Source organism: Dryobates pubescens, chromosome 11 (assembly GCF_014839835.1).
Source record: "Dryobates pubescens isolate bDryPub1 chromosome 11, bDryPub1.pri, whole genome shotgun sequence".
NCBI lineage: Eukaryota > Metazoa > Chordata > Aves > Piciformes > Picidae > Dryobates > Dryobates pubescens.
The window spans coordinates 22165252-22192174 of NC_071622.1; the positions used below are offsets into that span (position 1 = coordinate 22165252).

At 38.1% G+C, this 26923-nt stretch overlaps 1 protein-coding gene across 1 annotated transcript in view; it reads left to right on the forward strand.

Moving 5' to 3' along the window:
* PIGK (phosphatidylinositol glycan anchor biosynthesis class K) overlaps positions 1-25218 on the forward strand; it is a 64820-nt gene extending 39602 nt beyond the window's left edge. The window contains exons 10-11 of the mRNA XM_054165566.1: positions 1905-1980; positions 25000-25218. Coding sequence (XP_054021541.1) covers positions 1905-1980; positions 25000-25116 — 193 coding nt within the window. The 3' untranslated portion in view covers positions 25117-25218. The remainder of the gene's footprint in view (positions 1-1904; positions 1981-24999) is intronic.
* The last annotated feature ends 1705 nt before the right edge of the window (positions 25219-26923 follow it).

Below are 26923 nucleotides of genomic sequence, written 5' to 3' on the forward strand. Positions count from 1 at the left end.
TTCAAGATCATCGCGTCCAACCCATCAACCAGTCCAACACCACCCAAACAACTAACCCACGGCACCAAGCACACCATCAAGTCTTCTGAAAACCTCCAGTGATGGCGACTCCACCACCTCCCCAGGCAGCCCATTCCAATGGGCAATCACTCTTTCTGTATAGAACTTTTTCCTAACATCTAGCCTGAACCTCCCCTGGCGCAGCCTGGGACTGTGTCCTCTTGTCCTGGTACTGGCTGCCTGGGAGAAGAGACTAACATCCGTCTGTCTACAACCTCCCTTCAGGTAGTTGTAGAGAGTAATAAGGTCACCCCTGACTCTCCTCTTCTCCAGGCTAAGCAATATGAGGCTGCTTCTGTGCTTGTAAACTATGCAGACTGATGTACTGTCTAGCAGTCAAAATGTTTAATTTTAGCATGGTCCACGATACTGTTATGGCTCATGGCAGCTAGTGCTGGACAGCGTTTGTGCGTGATTCAGGACATAGCATGTGCCTGTGAGCAGTCATATTTGGATGGAGACCCTGCTTTGGGGGAGAGAATTCAGCCATGTCATTGTGAGCTATGTCATGTTGCTTAATTTTACTGGCAGTGAGCTGTTTCTGTACTTATTAATAAAACTGTTTAAAGTATAGTCTCTGTGCCTACTTGCAGGGGACTTTGAGCTCCAGTAGCCTTTTCTAAGAACACACAAGTCTGGACTTCACTCCTGTTCTTGGAGCTTTAAGGATGGATGCTTCATGGAAGCCTTTTGCATGCAATGTGTTGTCCTCTGCGCTGCTTATAGGATAATAATTTCTTACTGCATCATCCCGTTCTCACCTTTGTTAGAAGGAACAGGCTTTGTGGTTAAGATAAAACAAACAAAAAGAACTTTAGAGAGAAATTGCCTAATGCCTGCTATACAAGTGTTTAAACCAGTAAACTCATGACTGGTCTGAAAAATGAAAATGAGTCTACAGAGCTTTCATAGTAATATAATCATCTTCAAAGGGGGTTGTAGTGCTTAAAACTGTTAAAAACTATTAGCACAAGTGACACTACTTGTCATCTTATTCAAATTCCTGCATTCTGGACTTCTCAGAAAGATAGAGGAATGGCTGATGAAAATCTTGAATGATATTTGAAAATGTGGTGCACACTGTGCAGTTCCAGTAGATGAAAGAAGTATGGTTGAAGGGTTTAAAAAATCCTTTCATATTAATATACTATCATTAAGAGACTGCTTGTGGATTCTGAATTTTCAGTTTCAACTACAGTTTGTTCAAAGTTTAAAGGGTTATGATGCATTTTCCATGTGAAGTAGTCTACTTTTTTTTTTTCTTCCTCACTAGTTCATCACATTTAAAAATCAGTAGTACACACAACTGTGCTGGCAAGTGCCCAAATGCTTGTGGTCTTGAACTTCCACTGCATCTGAACACTGATGTACACTTGCAACAAAAATGGGAAGTGATGAATAATCCTTCCTGCCTTTTGAGATGATCATATTTGAATTATGTTGGCAGAACTGAGTGAAGAAGCTTCTATCAATAGCAGTCCTGAATGTGCTCTGTAAACACATGAGACTTTGTGTGGGAGTTTTAATCCAACTTTCACCAACACTTTATTCACCTAAAACAGAATTTAAAGGTTTCTAGTGCTAAATTTATGTTTCATGTGCTCTGGTCAGGGAAAAAATCCACAATGTTACACACATTTCTGTTACTATATGTGTGTTCTTTCACTCAACTTCATAAGAAGTATTCAATTTAAGTTTTAAAATACACTTGTTCATAATAAGGAAAAAAATCTCCCATATACCACAGTTTTTTGAAAGTAATGTGCCTGAAACTCTTGAATTTCAGTATTTTAACGTGGAAAATGTTGTAAGCTTTGATACATGTGAACTTCATTTCTTCCCAGGCTTCCAAAGGATGAGTTGGCAGCAGAACCACTAAAATATGCAGAACAACTTCCTGTAGCTCAAATAATACACCAGGTATGTCTTTCTATTTAAAATATTTCTTTTGTAATATCTGTAATATTTAAACTGCTTTTCTGGGACACACATTATCAATGTCTTCATGCTGGAAGTAGGTAAAACCAACATACTCTTACTCAGATAACAACTATTAAATTAGAAAAGTCATTATGAACATGGCAATGAAAAGATGCTTGCTGTGTGACACAGTTAATGCTTCAGAAGTTGCTGTTAAAATTTTATCTACTGATAAAGGAAAAAAAAATTCCATTAATTTCTTTGAATTTGCATCTTGACCAAAATAGTGTTCCCCTTTCTTATAAAAGCCAAAATAACATAGATGAAACTTGTGGTATACTGTTTAATGTGAGTTTTGAGACTTAGTGTCTCCATTCATCTTTAAAGTCTAATATTTTCATGTCCTTCTTGTGCTGGGGGCTCCGGAACTGAATGTAATACTCCAAGTGAAGTCTCAAAAGAGCAGGATAAAGGGGCAGAATCACCTCCATTGAGCTGCTGGTCACACTTCTTTTTACGCAGCCCAGGATTCAGTTGGCTTTATGGGCTGCCAGTGCACACTGCCAGCTCATACTGAGCTTTTCATGAGCCAGGACCCCCACGTCCTCCTCAGGACTGCTCTCTGTCCATTCTCTGCTCAGCCTGTATGTGTACTTGGGATTGCCCTGACCCAGATGTAGGACTTTGCCCTCGGCTTTGTTGAACATCATGTCAAGGTCCCTCTGGATGGTATCCTTTCCCTTCAGCATGTCATCTGTACCACACAGCTTGATGTCACCCACAAACTTGCTGAGGGTGCACTCAAGCCCACTGTCCATGGTGTTGACAATGACGTTAAACAACACTAGTCACAGTACCAACTCCTGAGGATCACCATTTGTCACTTGTCTCCACTGAGACATCAAGTCATGGACCGTCACTCCATGAGCTATCATCGAGCCAGTTCCTTGATGGAATTCCTTTGAGGAGCAGTCTACCTATAAAATGTCTGTGTTTCAATTTAGAGACCAGAGTGTCATGGGGCACAGTATCAAATACTTTGCACATGTCCAGGTAGACACCATCAGTTTTTCATCCCATGTCCATCAGTGCTGTGACCCTGTCATAGAAGTCCACTAAATTTATCAGGCATTACTTGCCCATGGTGAAGTTGTATTGGCTGCCGCCAGTCACTCCTTGTCTTTCATATGTTTTAGAAGAGTTTCCAGGAGGATCTGCTCCATCATCTTGCTGGGCAGAGGTGAAACTGATTGGCCTGTAAGGGGCTTCCTTTTTTCCCTGTTTGAAAATGGGGGTTGTGTTTCCCCATTTCCAGTCAGTAGGAGCTTCACCAGATTTTCATGACTTCTCAAATGTGATGGAAAGTGGCTTGACACAGAAAAATGGTACAGTCCATTCACTGCCTTCAGATGAGATAATGGAAACTTGCAACCTCACGTCTGGGACTTGGGGTTGGTCAGGGTAGCAATAAACCAGATGGACAATGTAAGACTGGTTTCAGTCTGAGATGGTTTTGAATGCTTAAAAATCAACAGGAACAAATAAAAGTCCACTAAATGTCAAGGTTGCTTACAAAGTCCTATTATTATTATTGTAGGTCTTTTCAAGTACCTTTGTCTATCCATGTTTTTAAGCAGTTGAGTTGCACGCTGCAGGCAGTACTGGTTTCCCCTTAAAGGAAACAGAAGCTTTATTTTAAAACTTTAAAGTGTACAGGTCTGTTCTGTGAGATGTAAACACAAGGGATTTAAAAACTTTTGGCTGAAATCTGCACCTCCAGGAAGAATCTCTGATGTGTTCGGAACATGGAAGATTGGAAATCAGGACCAGTTTGTATGTCAGGAACTCCCCGGTGTTGTCAGAGCTTCAAATGACCCAACAGCCTGCAAATGTCACATTTAAAATTCTGTCTTCATGCCTGACTCTCAGCATAAATGAATTAAACAGCAGAGCAGGCAGCCAGTCAATATGTTCTTAACTGTGAGAGTGAGCAATGAAACAGTTTGGGGGTTGTTTGGAATCAGTAAATAGAAAGTGCTCAGAATGGCTCACCTGGAGGAAAATCTCAAATAGGAAACAGAATTAACCTTTAAGATGGTTGACCAGACAAAATGTCATAGTAATAGTTTTACAACATTAGGTGGGTAATAACCACAGGGGTTCATTTGGCTGTGGTGTTACAGTGCAATAGGATATTGCTCTGTGGAAAAGCAAAAATCTGTTTTTTTATGTACTCTTTATCTGTTTGCTATAACAAATTTACCAGTAGTACAGAGCTGTGGTCCACAGAAGGCAGGAAACATACCCCACAGAACCGCAGATAACTTTGATGCAGAGAAACAGAATAAAAGGACCATTGTTTAGCTATCGTGTCAGGCAGTCTGGGCATTGTGCCCTGGTTTTGTATGATGGTGATGCCCTTTTTGAGCCTCTGGGAGCTGTAATCGGCTGAGCACACTCTGCACCAGTGTCTTGGTGCATTAGTACTGCAAAGACTATGATGTATTGTTTCTGAGGTGCCTGGGACAATTGGGACACATAGTGCAAATGCCATGTTAAATTTATATGAACAAATATTTTTCTTACTTCTAGAAGAAAGAAAGGAATTATAAGAGATTAAGAAAAAAAAAAAGAAATTAAGATTTTGGTTAGTATTTGTGGTGTCATGATTCTTTATCAAAATGTTTTAGTATGGCCTTTGTTGTCAGCTCTGCATCAAATGTAGGATTTATCTTGTGTTAACCAATGCTTTGTTTAGGAAGAAATAAAGGCATCCGTGATTTCACATCAAATAGAGGCATCAATTTCACAATGGTAGACAGGTGTCCTAAAGCAGTATATCTCTAAAGTACCTTTTAATTATAGTTGGTAGCCAACATGGCTGCTAATTCTATCCAAATTTAACTGTAAATTTATTCTCCTGAACACTACTAAAAGTCCACGTTTTCCTTGTGCATTTACATGTGATTTCTAACATTCTCTTCAGCAGTTCAGCTCTGGTATTTAAAAAAAATAATTGCACTAATGAACAGAAAGTACCTTTTGATTTCTAATCAGATTATGCCACCAGAAAATTCCACAAGGCTTGGTACATCCTAAACTATTTAGCAAAAGTAGACCAGGAATTTGATTTTGGGATTGATCTTAAACTTTATAGCACTTGCAATTATTTATTATTATAGCAGTATAAAAATGAAAAAGTAACAGCCATATAAAGTTCACAATTCCAGTTCCCAGCAATGTGTTATTTTTATTTCATTAGAGCATGGTTAATTAAAAAGACAAATGTGAAGAAATGAAAATAAATAGCAGAATGAAAGCAAATGCCTACATTTAAGCCTCTAGTTTTTAGACACAAACCAAAATCAGATTTTTGTAAATGAAGTGGCTCTCCATTCTCACAAACAAAAAGGAAAACATGTATGCTTTTAACTGAACTAGAAACCCAGTTGTTTTTGCGAAATGAATGCGGTCTTAAAATGGCAGCAGTTAAGCTTTCAGAGGTGCCTACCTAAGCCAACCTGTTAATGAGGTTCTTTGTGTACAGCTGTGTATGCAGTGCTGCTACTTAGAGTAAATTTATGAATACTAAGTTTAAAAAAAAAGAAGTGGAGGGAGAAAAAGGAGAGACTGCTTTGATTCTGCAGTTGTCTTTAGTCGAAACGGCTCTGGTGAAAGAAGAGGGGATGCTGTGTTTGAGAAAATTGTTTTCATTTATCATAAAAGACGCTCATAGCTGGCCTTCCAATTCAGCAAAGCATTTTAATAAAGGCACCTAACTTCAGTGCCAGTGCTCATGCTCTGAATGTCACTATGTGTTGAACGTATTTTGCCTAACTGGGATTTAGGATATTGAAGAAACTTAAATTGTTACAGGTGTCTTGCTGATGGAAGAATGTTTTATTGATGAAAGGCACATTTCAGTGAATAAATGCCTGATCTCCTGATGTTGCTATAATTGAAAACAAAATGGAATGGAAAATTCAGACCACAATCAACCTGTGCACTTATTTTTCAGGAAATTAACTTCCAGCCCATAGCTGCAATTGCAGTTTACTTAACATTTGACGTTGCACATTTGCTTAACAAGAAAGAGATTCTAGGTGTTTTCTCATGTAGGGGAATGCATGGGTGAATGTTACATATAGTTTCTAATTAAATTAGACTGAGTGTTGGTTTTGGAGGCATGTCTTAAGATTTTGGTTTTTTTGTAGCGTTTTTAACCAGTAGATTTCTGTAGCCTCTCTGTAAGAGCCTCAGTGCAAAATGTCTTCTGTAATCTCTGGAAATTACTAGGAGGTCATGGTAACCCTGTTGAGTAAATACATCTCTCTATTCCAAATTCTGCTTCAACAACTTGTGTGAGCACCATTAGCATTGATGACTTTAGACCAGAGGACATGAGGGAGTTGGCCACATACAGTCTAGTTTGATGCAGTCTAGTATTGACTGCAGTCCACAACAAGGGAGCTTAAATAAGAAATTTAAGAAAGAAGATGGGAGACTGTTCTCCAGACTTAAAAGTGCATGGGCTGATCATCAAAGATGACTGCAGAGTTGCAGTTCTGTATTGAGTTTCACAAGGTCTTAGATTCTGTAATTTCTGTGCTTCTGTAATGAGTTTTTCCCCCAGTTTTGATTTGAAGATGAGTTTTTATTCATTCTTGGGACCTCATTCTCACAGAGTAGAGAAGTGTTAGTTTGTTGCATTTGTTGATGTTATTCCTGTTTCACGCTGATTTAATTGAGAGAGGTTTTCTTTAGCAGCATTTGGCAGAAATTGTTGAAACAGTATTAAGAAAATAGCACACACTATGTTGTATAGATTTTTTTGAAGTAATTTTGGATTATCTATAGCACAACTATTTTAGCTCTCAGACTTAAATGTGTTCACAAACATTAAATTAAAATGTTTTTGTCTGGCTTACAGTCTTTGTGAAATGCTTGATAGGAAAATCAACCCATCACATGCTGATACAGTCTTGAAAGCATAACTTTAAAACTCAGGGATCACACTGATGCCTTGCCCATTGCTTGTAGCTACCCTTTGGCAGCTGATATATTTGAAGAGGTCCTCTTGCACTCAGTCTACAGCTGTCCTGGTGGTGAAGTCTTGGTTCCTATGTTATATAAAACCATTGGTGGTGTTTAGAAACTTGGTCAAGTATGGAAGGTGTTTATTATCACAGCAGTAGGCCAGATTTTTTAAATTTTTTTAAATTTTTTTTTAATGCAGACAGTAGCTTTGGTTTATGGGTAACAATTTATTAAGTTTTTAAGTACTTAAAGTGGTACTTGCATTGTACTGTGTCTTTACAGGTTAAAAAGTTCAAAAGTAACTTGTGATATTTAGGATGTGTCAGGTTGGATGTATAAAGTTTTAGATAAAGCTATTTATACATTTCCAGAAAATCCATTCCTGGAGCTGCATTTGAAAATAGCTTCAAAGCATAGCTTGCTGTTTAAAACTCTGGTCATGGTATTCAGTTAGATGTCAGAGATAAAATACGACCTTTCAATGAAACACCCAAATTTTGCTGCATCTGTTAGCACAGACACAGGTCTTTTTGGGAATGCTTTTTTTGGTCAGAACTGGATCTTTTTCAGGATGATGGAAAAATTGGATTTTTCATATTACTCTCACTTCAGAATTCAGTTTTATTCCAGCAAAATACATTACATGGCTACCCAACAAAAAATCCTTTTGTCATGTCACCATGCATTAGGACACTTGCCAGGTCAGGCTTTACTTTTGCAGTTCTGAGCAACTTACTGAAGACAATATTTTCCCTGTATCACTGCCACTTATTGTGGCTGCTTTGGAGTACATGGAGAACAGCAGTCTGTTCTGGCAAGGTTCATTTATGTCTGTTCCAGACTAGAGATGAGAAAAGCTGTTTCTGATGCATGCCATGGAAATCTGTCAACATTCTTTTCCTCACTAGTTGACATAAAGTCCTTTCTTGGGGCTCAGGCATTCTGATGATATTCATGTCCAGAGCTAAACCCAGTTGTGTTGCACACCTTTTGCTGAACCAGCCTTTTATCATCTAGGGCACTTGGGATGTATGGGAGTTAAAGAAGTTAGTGTGTTTTACTAAGTTGTTTTGTTGGTTGCCCCCCCCCCCCCCCCCCCCCCAATTCCTTTCATGTATTAAACACATTTGATTGCTTTTTATAACTGTTAGTGGAAGTTGTCTCGAGTGGACTGAATGTTACCCAGTAAATAAGAATTTGCTTCTTCCCCTAAATTATGTACTGTATGTGGATTGAGTTTCTCTTACTGTTGCATAACCTAGAAATTATTTTAATTTTTCTGAACTTCCTTTAAATTGAATACTACCTAATAGAAATCTTGGTGCTCAAAAGGAGCAAACCAAGCCTTTTGTGAAAAGCTATTACTGTGCATTTTTACCAACCACCAATCCAAATACGTCACAGAGCAGTAAAGATACTCCTGCCAGCACTGTGTGCTGCTTGGTGCACATAGGTGTTTTGAGATTCACTCCCTATTATGTCTAATAATAAAACTGATTAAAAAAAGATGAGAGTAGTAGAGTCTTGCTGTGCAAGTCATGTAATGTATGCAATGTGTGCATTTAAATCTAGAGAATGGGTTCTTAATGATTTTGATAGTTTTCTATGATAAATTAAGAATGGAATAGTCCCCTGTTCCTCTGGCTCATTCCAAGAAACCACACATTTTTTACTTGGTTGTAGATGGTACAGATCTTTTACTGGTAAAACATTGAACCAGAAACACTTTCAAGTGTTTTTTCATTCAAGTGAACTACTGCAGAGTCAGTGATAGCATTCAGAACCGTTGTGTGCAAGCTAGTAGTCCACACAAACAGTAAAGTCGTCTCTCTCTTTTCATATTCAAAATTAAGTAGCACGTTAGCCTATGAATCTAAAAAAAAAAAAAGCCATAGCATTTCTGAAATAGAGCATGTTTCTGAGTGTAGCATAAAGTGGTGTTACCAAAGATTTAAGTGACATTTTTAAAAATTTGTTGTTGTTTGTGTTGTTAGTTCTTTCCAATTGCAAAATACAGTGGTGTGGAGTTAGCATAAATTAGTGATAATCTGTTTTTACAGACAAGGCACAGCTGCTTTTTTGTTATGTTTTTCATCTGAGCATGAGGGGAAACTCCCTGGAAGCACAGACCTAGTAAAGCAATCTCTTTTCTTCTGTCTTTCTGTTAAAGGACTGTTGTGGGTGATCACTCTCTGCTTATTCAGGATCATTATTTTACTGTTTCTCAACCACAGGGAAGGTTTTGCTTCTTTATTTTTTAAGTTGAAATATTAAATGGAAGCTCCTCTCTTAGTCTTCAAGACACAATAAAAATAAGCATCTTTGAATTATTTTTCTTTCAAATGCTGTCTCTTGAATCTTAAAACTTTAGCAATAATTATGTGGAACTTAAATTTCTGTGAGGACAGACTGAAAAATTAATGACTGGCAAGCTCTTCTTTTGTTGTCTGCACAGAACACTCCTTGGCAGAGCTAGAAAAGAAGCATGAGGACTTTTTGTTTCTGACCAAACATCACAGGGGAACTGAATGTAGTATGAAATTCTTCCAATTTTAATGGAATACAAGGGATTGAATAACTAAATGGATAAGTATGTTGTGTGAGGAACCTAAACGGTCAGGAGTGGGTTCTATTTTTTTAACCATTTCCTACTAGAAATACCACACTGAACATTTTCTGAAAGACAAGGGAAAAAAATTTGTCATGGCCTCTTCCAGCTGCCCAGAGACATGGGATGCAGGATGGCTGCACACAGGGTCTAGACTTTTTCTTGTTTATGCTTTAAAACATGTAATTTTTACCTCCTTCCTTGCCTTTTTTTTTCCCAAGTGAAACAAAAGTGTATATCAAAACCAATAAGAGAATGCTCTCTTTTTTTTTTTTACTATTACACAGTTCTGTTCAGAACACTTAGCTGAGCAATTACCAAAATGTTCCATTTGATGTGCAGGTACATTATTAGTTTCTGGAAATCATCAGGGTCCAGTCTTTGCTGTCATGTCTCAGAATGTGACTTTATCAATTCTTCACAGCAGTGGCACACAGCAAGGTGACAGTAGCCCCTGGACCATGTTCTCCTTCCAAAACAGTCACTTCTTTGGGGAAAGGCAATAGCAGAAATGTATGAAACTGAGGCAGTGTTTTTAAAATGGCAATTTTAGGCTGCACAGATCCTGGGCAAAGAAGTATAGCACCGTATTATTCATTCTTCTGAAACTGTGTCTTTCTCTGACCTATGAAAACTCTTATGTTTGAAGACAGGCACTGTATTTCCATCCTTCTTTGGCACAGGATGGGAGATCAGTTTGACAGGCAACTTGAGTAATTTAAGTAGGGGCTGCCCACACACCACTCTTCCCACTTCCTGTTGAGTGCCCTATGCCCATTCAGCACAGCAGTGAGCTGAAAAATATGGCTTAAGGAAAAAAAAGAAAAAAAGAAGAAGAAAAAAAGCACTTTTCAGGCTGAGTGGTTATGTGACTACAGAATTTTTAAAGCCAACTAGAATAGGTAATATCAGCCAAAACTAATCACAGAATCAACCAGGTTGCAAGAGGCCTCTAAGATCATCAAGTCCAACCAATCACCCAACCCTAACTAATCAACTAGACCATGGCACTAAGTGCCTCATCCAGTCTCATCCACCTCCAGGAACCTTGACCCCATCACCTCCCATTGGAATGGGCAATCACTCTTTCTGTGAAGAACTTCTTTCTACAATCAAGCCTAAAAATGTATGTACAACGTATGTACATTCCCTGAAAATTTTTGTGTATATTTCCCAAGAGCAGGTGAGAGTTGAGTAAAAATAATGGTTACTCTGGAAAGCTGAAATAAATGTAAGGCTTTAGTGCATATGGGAGTGCTCCGTTTGCACTTGAGAATACTGGTAAAATAAGGCATTATTTATGTATGTAGTGTCATCCATTTCAAGGATTAAAGAACATCAGTTTCATACTCACCAGCGTATAGAATTGTCAGATGTATTATTGAACAAATATATTAAAAGGTGCCTTGGCTCAGTATTAGCTGTAATTGTTAAAGGTGCTATGTTTTATTTGCAGCTTCCTTAAGAGGTCTTTCCTGTAATAATTTCTTTTTGATAAGCACTACCTAAGATGTAAAGTAGAAGAAGAGGTTAAGGAAGAGACTGTAAGATGTCAGGTGTTATAGTGAGTGCTGTAGATCTTTCTGGTTTGCTCATCTGAACTTCAAATAGCTGCATTTGAAGGGTTGGTAGTAGCTGTATGATCATGAACTCTGAAAATTACTGTATTTCTTACAGTCAAAAAAGTGATTTGTGCTTCTTTTTTCAGCTGCATCAGCCATGTGTTTGAAGATCCTGTATGCACAAACCTTTACATATGCATGATTCATCTTTCCATGTCTTTGTTTTGCATTTGGACTGACTGTGCCATGATCTCCTTTTGGTGTGCTTTACAACCAGCTCGTAACTATGGTTTTTAAGACTGTTTCTGTTGTGCTGCAGCTATGCTCAGAGCTTTACAGAAGGAGACAGGTTCAAAAATGCTTACAGCTGAAAGTAAACTTCACATAGCATGTTGGCTAAAAGCAAAGCTAATAGGGAGAGATTCTGATTTGTAGGCAAAGGTCATAAAGGACTGTTATTTTAATCTCTTCTGACTTTCTGCACAAAGTACACAGATACTTTATATTCTCCTTTCTTGGTGGGTGCATTGAAATCAGACAGGGTAACTAGAAAAGAAGGAATGAGTTGTGGCTGGTAGATGTATAATCAGAATATTGTAATTGTGGAGAGAATAAAAATGAGAACAATTTTACCCACTACTACATATATATGATTACAGAAACTATGCAGGACATTAGAGTTGTTATTGATGAAGCAGTATGTATGTGTCCCATGGATCTCAATTGTTGACATCATGTGAATTGTTGCAGAGTGCTATAGATAAAATACCAGTAACTGTCTCACTTTGTTTTGGGCAAGTATTAGAGCTGCCACTGCTGTTGTGCATGTAAGCAGGTTATTTTTAAGTGAGTTCTGTGATTTGAGACTCTTTGCTCTCCTTTGTGGTCATAATAAACTTGGCTAATGTCGGAGCTTTTTAGCTAAAATGATCTCCAGCCATTTTTACTCCCAACATTGTAGTGCTCTATTAAGCATATAATTCACTTCTTTTTCATCATTCTTTTCTTCCGTGAGATTTTGTGTGATACAGGGGTCTGCATTCATTTGCATTTGTTAGTTACAAACCTGGATTCTTAGATGCTCTGAGGCTTTTTGGATTTGTCTGCACTGGGTCCCATTTATTTGCCATTCCTTCAAATATTGGAAAAGCAAAAAGTATTTAGGTCACTGTGGTGAGTTGTCTCCACTGGGGATAACTGAGTAGATTTTCAGTGCATAATGGTATGCAAATAATATACCTCTGCCTCACATGGGAATACACTAAATATATGCACGAGCTTTCTGTGACCTTAATAGGTTTGTGGGCATCATAATACACCATGTGCTGCTGTAGCAGAGTATCTGATGTACAAATACTTCAACTGTTGTTCAGGGCAGAGAAATAAATGAAATAACTCAATGAATTTAGTATGTGAGCCATACACCTTACAGTGTATGGAAGTGTATGCCAGCAATATAGCTGATTTACTTTTGTAACATAAGCAGTAGTTTTTAATAATAGTCACCATTAATAAAACAGAAGATGCTTAATGTCTTACACTTAGAACAGGCCAATTTGTTACACTGATAGAGTGTCTCTATGCAAGATGAAACTGAAAAACATACAGTAAAATGATAAATAAGTTACTCCATTGTGACTATTTTTATGATGTTTTACATGTAAAAGTACCTTTTAAAAATTGTGCTTCTTTTTAGTTTATTACAGGTTCTAGAGCAGTTCAGGAAACAGATGCTACATTTTAAATAGCTTTGCTTTAGTGAAGCTTTCTGTGCAAGAGAATACATTCTTCCTAAAACTTAATTTTACTTAAATTAACTTGTGTTTCCACTGAGGGTGGCTTATATTAAGCACAAAGGGAGGCTTAGCAGTTTAGACTTCCATCAAATAAACTGCATAACTAAAAAGGGAAGATGCCAAGGCTCACACTCTTGTACTTGAAAGTATTGTGTTCTCTCTCATGGGAACTTGAGATTAGAGAAATTATAAAGGCTTTGCATAAAAACAGGGAGTTAGAATTAATTTTTGCTTAAGCAGGGAAGTATCAAAAGCCTATTATGGTAATTTTTCAATTTTGTCTTGACTGTTCACACATTTTAAAATAGTTACACAATTGAGTGGAGGCATAATTGATGTGTTGTGGTTTCTCTTTTTTTTTTGTTTAAACCTGGGCCATCATAAAACATAAGGTGCACTTAGGCTTGGAAGAGGTAGGTGTGCTAATTAAGTAGATGAAAATGTTCATATCATAGTGAGGAAAAATTGCCTAATGGATTGGAATAGTATTCTAAGAATGGTTCCCCTCTTCTTAATTACATCTAAGTACCAAATATTAATATTACAGTAAGACAATTAAGCCACAGAAGCCTTATTGAGAAAGCATAATTCCTAGCAGTAGATTTTTGAGGTTGTAGAGACTATCATGTTCATTATTATTATTATTATTATAGCGAATAGGCTACATAGCAAAAGTCTACATCCCCCCCAAAATATGACTTAATAACTTTATTCATTGTATTTTAATGTAAATTAAAAGCCAAAAATATGGAAGGAAGAGCTACTGCTACATTTATTTTGTTAATCTTTATTTAATTAAAAAATTATAAATCTTTTCTGTATCATAAAAGCCTATAAAGTACCAGGGTAGTAATTTAAAAATTATGCTTGACCTAAGGTATATTTTAGGACTTCCCTAATTAAGGGAAAACTGATTTAGCAAAACCGCTTAATGGGAAATTAAAGCACTTTTTCTTTTAGTAGATGGAGTATTTAACAGAAGACATACTGTTGCAAAGTTGCTTTCATTTTGCTGTTCTGTAGGAGGAGCCTTTGTTGGCACAAGCTTTGCATGTGGAATGAGACTTACTGGCAAATGTAAGCAATACTTCTCAGTGGTCATTGATTAGTAAGACTCTTGTTCTCATATGCAGAGGATGGTCCTCTCTTCTAGCATTTCAGCTGATTGTTCCGCAGAAGCCTCTTTAGGCTATGGAAAAACTGCCTTTGACATCCCCAGATTATGCCCAACTTGTTCAGAATGTTTCTGGCTTTGTCTGCAGCAGAAACTGGTGAAAAGACAGATCTGCTGTATTACAGGGATGAGCCCTATTCTGCTTTGTCACCTGTCCTGGTTGTGCTAAATGGCTTCTGTCGCTTTGTCACACTTTCTCTTAACATGCAGCTTTGAGTGCCATGATTCTTTCCCCAAAAGCTGTGAATGGGAGCTACCCCACTAAAAGTACAATAACATTGTGCAGGTTTTGTAAACTTAAGTCTGGATAGGAGGGTCAGCATCCATTCTGGCTGTTAAGTTAGTTCTCCAATTTACAGATGTGTGTGTGTCCCTGGAATAATAATGCCAGCGAGACAAGTGCGTGCATGGATGTGTGTGTGGAGTGGAGGGAAAGGAGGGGATGCATGTTAGATCCTTAGGCAAAGGGCAAAGTATTTTGTAGTCGTTATTCCTTACTGCTTAATACTGATTGCACTGGGCTTAGAAACAACAGCATTTGTGTGTGTCACCATGTGTTGTTTGAGTGTACGATGAAATTCTGGACTTACTTTGTGTTACTGCCACTAAATACATGCAGGATCAGGACCTTTCTTGATAAAGCAGATTACTGAAGTATGTTATAGTAGGTTGTCCAAAATGCAAGATTTAATTTCATTTTTTGGTGTCAGTTCAGTGTTGTGGAACGTTTTCATTTCTCACATAAGCTTGTAGTTTTTATTAATAATTATTTTTTATTGTTTACACATGAAAGCTTCTCTGATAGACAGTGTTTATTTAAGTGGTATTTCAGTGAGTGGTAAAACAGGAGTAACAATTTAGCTAGTTTTTTCTTCTGTCTATATTTCTTCTGAGGTTACGCAGCATAAAAAGTAACTGTTACCAAAAAGCTCACATTGGTAAGGGAAAAATATAAATGTTATCAATCTTATCTTGCCATGTTTTTCAGGGCTGTGATGGCAGGCACCTTTCTGAACACTTTTCCTCAGGTGAAAGCGCAGTTAGCTCCTACTTAACCATGTAGTTGTAGTGTTATTGGTATTATTTTTTAATGTTGTTAATTATGCTTTGTTTATCCTTCAGTAGCATACTGTGAGGAGTACAACAGTGTAACTCACAAGCTCTTGACAGGACTGATGAATGGCCAGAGACAGGGATATTGGCAGACTGTTCTCTAGTGCACTGTCTGGAATTGTTTTCCTTAAATAATTCAGAGGGTTGAAATTTGATGAAATCATTTCCATTCAAAGAATGAATGGAAGAGGTAAATGAATGAAGAGTCCAGTAATGGAGCAGTTCATGCTGTTGGACAGACAAGACAGCATCCTGTATAGTCATTCCTGTGCAGTTCTTCGCATGAGGTTGCGATTCAGCTTTGTGCAAGTGATTACTTCTGTAGTGACTGGCTTGGTGTGTGGCACCCTGCCATAGCCAGCTGTCTCCTCCTCTCCACTTCCTCCCCTACAGTGAAAGGCCCTGTACGTTGACAGCTGTCTTCTCTGACTCTGTTCCTGGAAAAGCCTGGCTGCAGTGGTGGGGAATTAGCGAATTATTGAGTGTCATGGATTTTCAGGGGGGCAGTTCTTATCACGGAAGACCATCTACCAATATATGGCTGGCAAACAGAGGAGTAGTACTTACAGGGGAATGAGTGACAACGTGACATCATTATGACAGTAACGTGTGTTTATTTTAGATGGTAGGCAGGAAAGGTGCAACTGAGTGGCCACTAGATAAGATCATCTGTGGTTTAATCCAGTGTAAAGACTTACTCTTTTGTAAAGACATCGATACCATACATTCTACCTGTGGTCATCTGAGAAGGTGTTTACTTAGCTGCACTCACTTATTCTTCCGGAAAGATGGTCTTTGTTGAGCCCCGTGTAGCATTCAACAAATGAACCTAGTGTCATGCAAATGTCATGTAGGAACAGTGAATGTTTATGATACCATAAATCTGCCATTCTTTCTTAATGGCAGCTGCCTGCAAAAATCTTTTGCAGGAATGGAACTGCTGGCTGGGACTTTGTTCTTCAACATACCAAGTGTGATATTCTAGTGTAGTTGCAGTTAGGTGCAACCACTAAATAAGTGTCTGTATTACTGCCATGTCCGTGCTTTATGATTTGTTTTTGTACATGTGTAGCAGCTAGAGTGGGCAGAAGCATTAGGCTGATATTTCAGAAAAGTTCCTTTTTCCTTTTCCTTTATTTGCTACTCACAGAGACAGTAGATGCAACATAAACTTGGGTGAGAATACTTGCATGGCCTGACTGTGAAATTACTGAATACAACAGTTGACTTTAAAAGCCGGGTGGTGGTGGCGAGCATCTGATCACCAGCTGTAGTACACTGATTTCGCACTGAAAATGAAGATTTATTTTTTGCAATAAAAACACAGGCATATTTTGATCTTGCTCATATAAAGATGCAGGCACCTTTTTGCCTTAGCTCTGTTTCATCCTCCATTTTTTTCATACTTGTCTCTTGAATGTGGTGTTGTTTTCGAGTTCCACAAGCTGGAGCTAGAAAATGTGGAGCTCTGCTGCACACATGTATAATGTAGCACACAGCTCAGGGCAAAGGAGAACTTTTAAGATTGTAGCTGTAGAGATTTTTTTAAAATGAGCAGTAAAAACTAAGTGAATAAGGAATATTTATTTGGATCCAGTTTCTTGTAGCTGTTGAGGTATTTGATTAGATTTTGTACTCAGTATGGCATATTGAGTATAAGATCTAATGTTGTCTAGCATCTGTTGTTAATACAGCCTGTCACCTGGAAATAAATGAATAGATACTCATGGGATATGCAGAAAAAAATTGTGTGGTTAGAAGCATCACTGCTACTTTGAAAGGAATAGCATAATAATTTATGAACTTAATGGTTTCTCCATATAAACAGGAACAACTTCATTTGAATTTGAATGATCAAAATTATACTTCATAATGGAAGTTCTAAGGCACACAATTAATTTTGGGGGATTATGGGGAAAAAAAATTACCTGAGAGCACATTGATTTTGAAGTATTTGAATGGATTCGCATTGAGGTCCAGAGATACGCTATGGGAAATCCAAGTTAGATTTCCAAGGAGGAAGTTCTGTGCTCCAAAGAAAGATTGGGCTGAGTGAGGCTGGTACTTGGAGTAATCATCCCAGACCAAAACAGGCAGGAGCCCACATGTGCATGTACCGCCTGGTCTCTGCAGAGCTGAGAGACTGGTTTTGGTTCAGCTCCCACTAGCAATGTGGTATATTGGAATGAATAAGATCTGCACTCTAGAACACTTTGAGATAATCTTTTCCCAGGGGAAAGTGAGCAGTACATGCTGCATGGAAAAATAGTGCTCTGATAATAGCTTGGCTCTATTTACAGGATTTTATTATTGCGACTACAAAATACCTTTGTCTCTCTATCAGCCTCCACATACCCTTTTCACCTCCTTTGTTCTTTGCAGCTGCTAGATGTCTGGTTTACCCAGAGTTTCAGTAGCAGCGAGTTTTGAGGTCCTCTGCACTGAGGGCTGCCTTGTTAGTCTGTGTTTTTCTTGGTTTCCGCAGTGTAAGGCCCTCAAGAAGTTTATTTTTCTGTCTGTGGTGTGGCACCTTTAGTTTTGTTGTTGCTAATAATCCTCCGCTTGTTTAATTGATTATAAATGCGTTAATAAAAAAGGTGGTTCTCAGAATAGTGGTGGCCACGTTTTCAATACTGAGCCTACTTAAGCTGCTGATCTTCTGTTTTTGGCACGCCTCAACTGGCGTAAAGCTTTGTGTTTGCAAATGTAATTCATTGTCTTCTGTTGTGGAGATATGTGCCCTTTTGTGGAAAACCATGATCATGGCTTCATATGAAAGTATGAATTTGATTCAAATATATTAAAAATATTTTCTTAATATACCTTAAATAGATGTAGTGGGTGGTGGTTTGCTTTTTTCTAAATACAACCCTAAAGCATGCAGGACTTCCATAATGTAACTCACTGGTGGCTGAGCATGTAAGAACTCAGAAGAGGTAAGATCTGTGCTGTGCCAGTCAGTGGAATAAGGGTATGACTGGTTACAGCTGCCAGTACAGAGCTGTGTTTGTTAGCTTTGAGAGTAGCAAATCACACACCTTGGTTTGGAGGCCCCCTGGTACAATCCCCATTGTGTTTGCCAGGTGGGCATCATTGATCCGTGTGCTGGCTTGTCTGGGAATTGAATTGCACTTGGGCCCAAGTGCTGGGAAAACTCCCTTTGACAAGTGGAAGAATATTTGTATTGTGTCACAGGTTGGACGATTAATAGACCACAGAATCACAGAATCATTCAGGTTGGAAAAGACTGCCGGGATCAAGTCCATCTGTCAACCCTACTCAACAAAGTTCACCCCTAAACCATATCCCCAAGCACCTCATCTAAACGACCTTTAAACACCTCCAGGGTTGGTGACTCAACCATCTCCCTGGGCAGCCTATTCAAAATGATTGTTAATGCATTAAAAGCACTTTAAAGTGCTATGTAATGCTGAGAGATAATGCTGAAAGTAGAGAACAAGTCAAAGTTCATTTCTAAGCAGCCATTATAGAGTATATATTTGAGAAGGAAATGAAAAGCTGAAGCTCTCCTAACAGTGTTATAGTTTATATTAGGGTGCTTATTCAGTTTCAAGGTAAATCTTTAAAATGTAGTTGTTGGCATTGGTATGTTAATTTAGTTTAATTGATTCTCTTTCTGGGTATCTTTCATGAATTTTTTTTGATAATGAGTGGACTTTGTAATTATTAACAATATGTCCAGTATTAATAAAATAGTTAAGAATCTGGGAGATTAGACAAAGGTGCTTTAAATTTTTTTGCAGATTAACAGGCAGCATCTGTGTTGGAGTTCTCCTATGACTTCAATCTTGCTGTAGACACAAAAGAAGATTAAACTGCTACAAGATGGCTGGAGTTGTTTGATTTCCTTCCCCACCACAAGGACCCCAAATCCAAACTGTAACTGACAAATTAGAAGCACATAGTGACCACTAAAAGCTTTGAGGACATACTTCGGGCTGTGATTTGCTAGTGATACATAGGAATTTATTCTGAAATTAAACTTTGTGAGCCTTTTCATAAGAATTTATAGGGATACCTACCCAGTTTGAAAAGTCTAACTGCACGCTAACCTGAGTTGTTGTGGAGCACCTCGAGGAAGCAGATAATTTTGGCACAGTGTGCTACACAGGATTTGGCTTTCCCAAAGAGTTCTCTTTTGCTTTGGTTTGAGATCAGTAGTTTTTTCCTGAGATGAGAAGCAAGTGGGTTGTTTCAAGTTTGGATCTGGGGTTGGACTTGGATTTCAAAGATCTGTTTTGAAATTTAGATCTATCTATCTTTTTTTTTTTTTTTTTTTCAGATATCAGTACTGTTCTGTAACGCAGACCCTAGCTTAATGTTAACTATCTTGAGAAACAAGAAAGGAAACATTTACTATTGCAATGGAGAAATAGAAAAGTTCATTTAAATGGAGAACAGCCAAGAAAAAAACATGGAAATTTACACCCCACAATATACAAAATTCACCCAAATGATGTAGTAATGATGGTGAGCACTGCCAGACAAAGCAGCAAGAATGCCTCACTTCCCTTTGAGTGCTTGTTGACTCCTCAAGGGTAGTAGAGGTGGAGAACTCCACAGAAGACTGTGGTCAGGGTTTCTCCCCTGCCCCCATACTGTAGTTGCTGCTGTCTGCCAGGCAGCTCCAGAATCCTGGGTGATATTTTGTACCATGTGTGCTGCCATAAATAGGCCAAAACTGGGTGTAGGGCACTTTGCACTGGAGAGACAGTTTGAAGGATTAATTGAAATACGATAGCTGCCACTTTAATGGACTTGTTGGAACACAGCACTTCTAATGTTTTGGGTTTGTGCAGTTGCATATAGATATCTTGCACTCATGGTACGAACACACACCATCTGCCTCAGTTTGGGGAGAACATCCCCCATAATAAGGATGATGTGCACGTTAATTTTTAAGATTTTACCCACTTTCTTTAAGCCCTGTTTGGAATAAGATGCTGGAGGAGACAAGAATTTGCATATCCCTTTTCCATGAGGGAACTACTACTATCCCTGACTGTATGTACTGTTACCATCCAAGTGTGGATTCTGAACTTCACTCAAAGCTTTCTGTGCTGTTATTTTTATCTTTATTGATTACATTAATGCAAAGGGAGTTCTGTTGGAAAAGGACTTAGAGGGTTGGTTAGATTATATTTAAGCATTTTCCATGTGAAGTGTCAATACATGGTGATTTAAATCTGCTTTTCTAATGCAACATTTTAAATGAAACCATTCTTAATCTAAGAACCATTTCATCTTTAATAACTTTTTCTTGTCTCTCCCCCCCCCCCCCCCCCCCCCCCCTTTAATTTAAATTAGAGTAACAAGTATTGTATGTTTTATGAAACACCTTCACTGAAAGTCTTGGATACTTTCCATTCAGGTCCCTATAGACCCATCCAGTTTGAAAATACACTGTTTTATCCTCTCCTTAATTACAGTACTTGGAGCAACTCTCTGTTAACTGCTTTTAAGTTCCACAGGATAATGAATCTACCAGAACTAGAGCTACAACAGAAGACTGTTCACAGGAGGAAGCTTGCTGTTGCTTAGCTACCTATCTTTCCAATTCGGAATCTCCAGCAATTCAGTAACGACTAGCCCTGAAGCTGCTGAATGTATTTGTTCATGACACATTGTACAGTTTTATATGCTGCTGTTGTTGTAGGGGGAAAAGAGGGCATTTATAGTGGGGTCCTATTGTGGCATGAGGACACAGTCTCAAGCTGTGCCAGGGGAGGTTTAGGCTGGATGTTAGGAAGAAGTTCTTCACAGAAAGAGTGATTGGCCATTGGAATGGGCAGCCCAGGGAGGTGGCGGCATCACCATCACTGGAGGTGTTTAGGAAGAGACTGGATGGGGTGCTTGGTGCCATGGTTTAGTTGATTAGATAGTGTTGGATGATAGGTTGGACTTGATGATCTCTAAAATCTTTTCCAACCTGGTTTATTCTATTCTGTAAATGACAAAACCTAAACATGTGGGTGCCAGAGGCAGTGCTGGGTGTGCTGAGTGTTTAGGTGGAAGCCACAATAGTGAAAGGCAGAATAACTTGATCCAGAAGAGCAGTCACCTCTACAGTTCAGTCGCAAATATGAGAAAGTTATGCATAATTTGTAAGTAAACCAACCAATCTGTAGCCTTTTAATAGTACACATTCTCATATCAGTTTCAGCATAATAATGATACATAATTAATTGCAAATTAAAATAGTGCAACACTTAAGGGTTTGGTTCTTTTTGTTCATTTAGCATTTTTTCACAAATGAGAAAATGCCTGACTTTCAAAAACTGCCCTTTACAGAAATTTTCTGGAATAATACCCTGAACTAGGCAAGGTTCATAGGATGAATACTGAAATACTGGTTTGGGGAATATGAGAAAAAGTTTATCTTCACTAATGCTTTCTGATCAATCCTAAAACTGATATAAAGGGACAGTTTATCTAGAGGGTTTTTTTATATCCACAGGATTGGTATAAGCATAGAAAGAGTTTCTGCCTTTTCTAAACCGATTTCCAATGTGTGGATCTAGGGGAACTTTCATTTGCTATTGAAGAAATTACTCTAATGGCTTATCCAGTTAGAGATTTCTATGACTTTTCTCCACATACCTGCACAAAACAGTAAAAGCAACTTCTGCAGCAGTGCAGTTGAGGCTCATGTCTGTTGATGGAAGGGCTTCCTTCCTTGGCCCCTGACTTCACTAGGCAGCACTGCTGGAGTAGCTGTGATGGCTGAGTGATACCACACTTCCTTGCTGACACAGGTACACTGGCAGTGCTTTTGATATTGACAGAACTGGGCCAAGGGGGCAGAATTGTTGGGTCTGCTGTTACAATGGTGCTGGCTGAAAGCTCTCTGCCAGCCTGTGTGACAAGTACAATTTGCTGACATAATTTCTGGAAGCAGCAGCTCCACCTTTCATGGTAGATGGGTGTGATTCACAGGCAGAAAATGCAGCTTTTCATAAAGGAACTTCACAGCGCTGTTTGCGGATTAACTGCTGTGTCCAGCTGGACAAAGAGGTGTTACTGAAGTATCCTGTATCGTATTTGTTATGATTTGAGAAGGATAAACTTGTTGCTTTGACAGCTAATTATATTTTTAATTCAGTGACAAACTTTCTTGGGAATCCACGATCAAGTTAATTTAAAGGAAATTATCTCTTGCAGCTCTTGCAGTCATACTGCGTGGGTTTAAACACGATTCTGTGTAATCCCATTTAGGTATTCATAAGGTTTTGATGGCTGTATGCCCCTAGTGGAAAATACTGGCATATTTCAATATAATTTTGTGCTCAATTAACCTCACTATTGACTTACAGATGTACAGCAGAGTTGCATCTCTTTGCCCTTTTATTGTGGTTTAATATTTATGTGTAAATTTCATTTTCTGGTTCTGTAAATCTTCCTTGTTAAGGTAATTTATTTATTACTAATTATGTAACTCTTGCATAGACAGCCTCGTACGTATTGCTTGATTTCATGTTTTAAATCCTTCCCTTTTTAACATTGTATCCCATGGCTTTAAACCAACTCTATGCATGCCCTCGATTTCCTGATGTGGAGCCACTGCTGCACTGGCCTATTTCCTCGTGGAATTCCATGGAGGCTTCAGTAGATGGCATGACAAAATGTAAAACCATACTCATAGATCACCTTATAAATATTTATTCATATAAATTCTTTAAAGAAATTAAATTGCGTGTTCTATACAAAATAGGAGAGAAAGGCTTTTAGTGTCACCGACTGCAAATTGAAGTCATTTGTCTAGAAGGGGTCAGGTGCCACTTTGTGGTAAGGAATTTGTCTGAGATCCAAGAAAAGAAAGATTGATAGTACAAAGAGACTGATGAAAGAGGCGCTGCAATATGCATGTGAAGTTACAGGTTAATTAGGAGGATTTAAACAAGAAAGTTCCTTTATGTGGAGAAGTGTCGCGTGCTGTTACTTCCAGAAGCGAGGTGGCTTTGGCAGCCTTTTTGAATGTGTGGAGTTGATTTCCTGAGATATTTAGATGAAGATGTGTGGTTGTGAATAGCAGCGAGGTGGCAGATTACCAGCAGCATGTACACTGCAGCTGATGAGTGCTTCTTAGGAAACTGAGTGATTTGCATATATAGACACCATCTTCCGCTCGTGTCTTTGGTTTCGTTGTCGATGCAAATTCTAATGCTGCCTCTGATTCCTGTATCAGAGTAAAATCATTAATATTTCATAGCGCAGAGTTCTTCAGGTGTCTCAGGTGATGTGGCTGTTTGTTACGTGTTTTAATTGCAAGCACCGCATCTAAAGAACATTCTTAAAGCTAAGACTTTGTAGCTGAGAAAATGGGAGCTGAGCAATCAAGAAATATTGTTTTCTTGTTGATAGGAAAGCTGTTGTGAAAGAACAGACACCGCAAACTGCTTTCTTACTGCATTAAAGTTCACCAGCCACCTGGTACTTTTAGTGGAGAATGACAAGTTTCTGTACGCAGATTTCCACATAAATTGAAACAATGCCACCTTTTGTAATAGTTATTCACATGGCAGGAAAAGAAAATTTAAATTTGACTTAAATGCAAAACAACTGAAATACTTTCTGTGCCTTTTGTGTCTCACTCTATACAGGAAACAAATAGTGCAAATCTTTCAGCAAGGCAGAAATAAAGCTCAGCAAACACTTCAGTATTTATTATTGCAATAGTAAATCATCTCTCTCTGCCTAGAAGATCTACAAAACATACCTGCTGAGGGCAAGAACAGTAGGCACAAGCATGAAGGACTGAGTTACAATACTAAATACTGCAATTACGATACTTTGGCCATGATAACCAGAGGGGGAAAACAACAAACGCTCATCTAGGTTCACCTTATTCTTAGCCCCAGAGAAACATCTTGGAGCACATAGCAGCGCTTAGATTCTTCAATCCATTTTGCACTGAATATGGAGTATCTGAGGGTTTTTTTTGTGTTAGAGGAGGAAGAGGACAGACAAGTTTTATCTTGTCTTAACTGCTAACTGTGAGATAGAAAAGGCCTTAACAAATTGCAGTGTATTGCCTTTTACTGAAGATAAAACATTGTTGAAGGGACTGGTATTTGAATTGCAGAATATATTTCTACATTAAGGAAAGGCAGTTAGACTCAATGAGGCCCCTGGGAAATGTGATTGACATTAAAAACAATCCTATTTTGTTTTATGATATTCCTGTAATAATCTTGGCTTCTTACGTGGTTAGATACCTGTTTATTCACATAATTCTAAGTACAAAAGGAGCTGTAGAAAACATTGTACGTAGTGGAAAAAACAACTCTGTTGTTTTTTTTCTCTTTCACATTATCACTTGTAGGAATGTGGGTTTTTTTTCATACTCACAACATTATTCTCTTGTATTAACATGAGACCAGATGTGAGAAATTCTGTCCAAACAAATGAGTTCGAATGTGTCCCACAACATGGATACATGCTGTCAACGTGGAGTCTCAGGCACAGTTCTAGTGGACTTTTCATGGTACTTGACCTCCCTTCTTGAGTTGCAGCTCACCTCCCATCAGCCTCTCCACATCAAGATGCTTTTACTTTATGAAGAAATACAGCTTATTGGTATTTTCTCTCCTGCAAGGATGTTTTTGTTGGTTTTCCTGTGTTTTGTTTTGCACTTGGTAAACACGGTGTCTGTTTATTGTGAAAATTGAGTAGGAATTTTTTGGTTTTCTTTATCTTTTTTTTTTTCAGAAACCAAAACAAAAGGACTGGCATCCTCCTGGAGGATTTATTTTAGGACTCTGGGCATTGATCATCATGGTTTTCTTCAAAACATATGGAATCAAGCACATGAAACACATCTTCTGAATTTGAGCAAGCAGGATGATTGCATTGGCTGCTACTTTGGATTCATTGGTGTCATTTGAGTTCTCCAAATGTGTATTGTGGATGTTAGTGAAAAGGTTTAAAGGTTCTAACATGATTTTATAATAGACTTTTTGTTTATTACTTTGTCTTGTTTTAAACATTGTAATGTTTTGTTCTGAGCAGTTCTTTCTGTTTAAACTTTAAAAAAGGAGGCATAAACACAGTAAGAGAAGTTCTGAGATTGATTATGAATTGTAAATGGGCAAATTCTTTTCCCCATACTTCAATGCAAATCTTAGAAGTAGCCAAACTATCACTGAAGAACTAGATGTTGTGCAGAGTGTTATTTAAGATGTCATTTTGTCAATAAAAACTTAAGCCACTTTGCAGAGTTTGGCATGATGTATTGAAAGCTTTCTGCGCAAAAATAAAAACACTCTAGAATATATTGATTATTTTTTTTTTCCTTCCCCGCTAAATACAACCCTTAGATCAGTCCCTTCACCTTAAGCAGTTTTAAGTCTAGGATTCTATGAGCTGGTGAAAGTTAAAAATATATGATGACCTCACTGAATCTACTTCAACAAATACCCTAAAAAAGTGAAATTACAGCTTCACCAGTGTTCATGTGGAACCCTTCTTAGGTGTCCTACTTCGAGTCCATGCAATATGAAGTTGGATACTTTCAGGGTTTTCAATGCACTGTTTTTTTGCACAGAAGAAAACAGATTCTGGTATGAGGATGAAAAATGTTATAAATTGTGCTGTTGTGTTCTGTAGTTTCTGAGCTCGTGGGAAATGCCCTTTATCACGTAGGTTTTGTAAATTCTGTTTTGGCCTATTGTCTTCTTGGATATCTACTGATGAATGTGTGCTAAAAGGTTTTTGTTCGTATAGCATATCAATACTAGTGAAGAGAAGAGCAAATTTGTGCATGTATAGAAACAAGTCTTTTGGAACCTGTTCTCTAGCTTAACTATAATAAAGCTTCTGTGATGCCTGCTTGGTGTAAATGCTACATAATGTATCTCTGAAAGTTAGGAAGAGTTATCTGTAATCCAAATGATAGAGCCAATGTGCCTTTCATAGAAGGTATATTGAGCATTTTCATATTGCACAGAACTTACTAATCTGAGTACGTAAACATTGCTGTTGTCTTTATTTCTTGTCCTTCAAATTGATTGTAGCATCCTAGTCTTGGGTTGGGGTAGTGTACTTGTCAAAGACTGACTGGAAGGGCTACAGAGGCGGCAGGCATTGAAGCTTCCAACTGGTTTTAGTGTGTGATGCCAGAGAACAATAAAACAGCAGTGTAGTATAACTCTTAAGTATTAAAACCTTTTTTTAAAACTTCACCTCCCCCTATATATTTTTGATTTGGAGAGGATAAAGGTAGGTAAACACTTGCCTGCTACACCTCTTTGTTGTGCTTTTTGGTGAACAGCAGGACTTGGAATTAATCTGTATTCAAAACAAAAGCATTCCTACACCACTGTCCTTCTGTTTCTGTGATAGATACACCCCTCAGTATTTCTAATGCAAGAGTCAGCTAAGATCTGTTGTACAGAAATAGACATTATACAAGATATGTACAGACATGGTATAGAAATGAATCCTTCAGAATTTCTTGGAGGATTTACTTAGCTTTTGTTTTAGCTTTCATTTGATACTCTTTTTCAATTGTAATGAATTTTTTAATCACATATTTATTGGCAAATTTTGCCACACTTTAGAAGCAGCTAAAGAGAAGTTGATAAAGCTTTGTACCTTGATTCAGCTGCAGTAACAGGTCATATTAAATACTTTT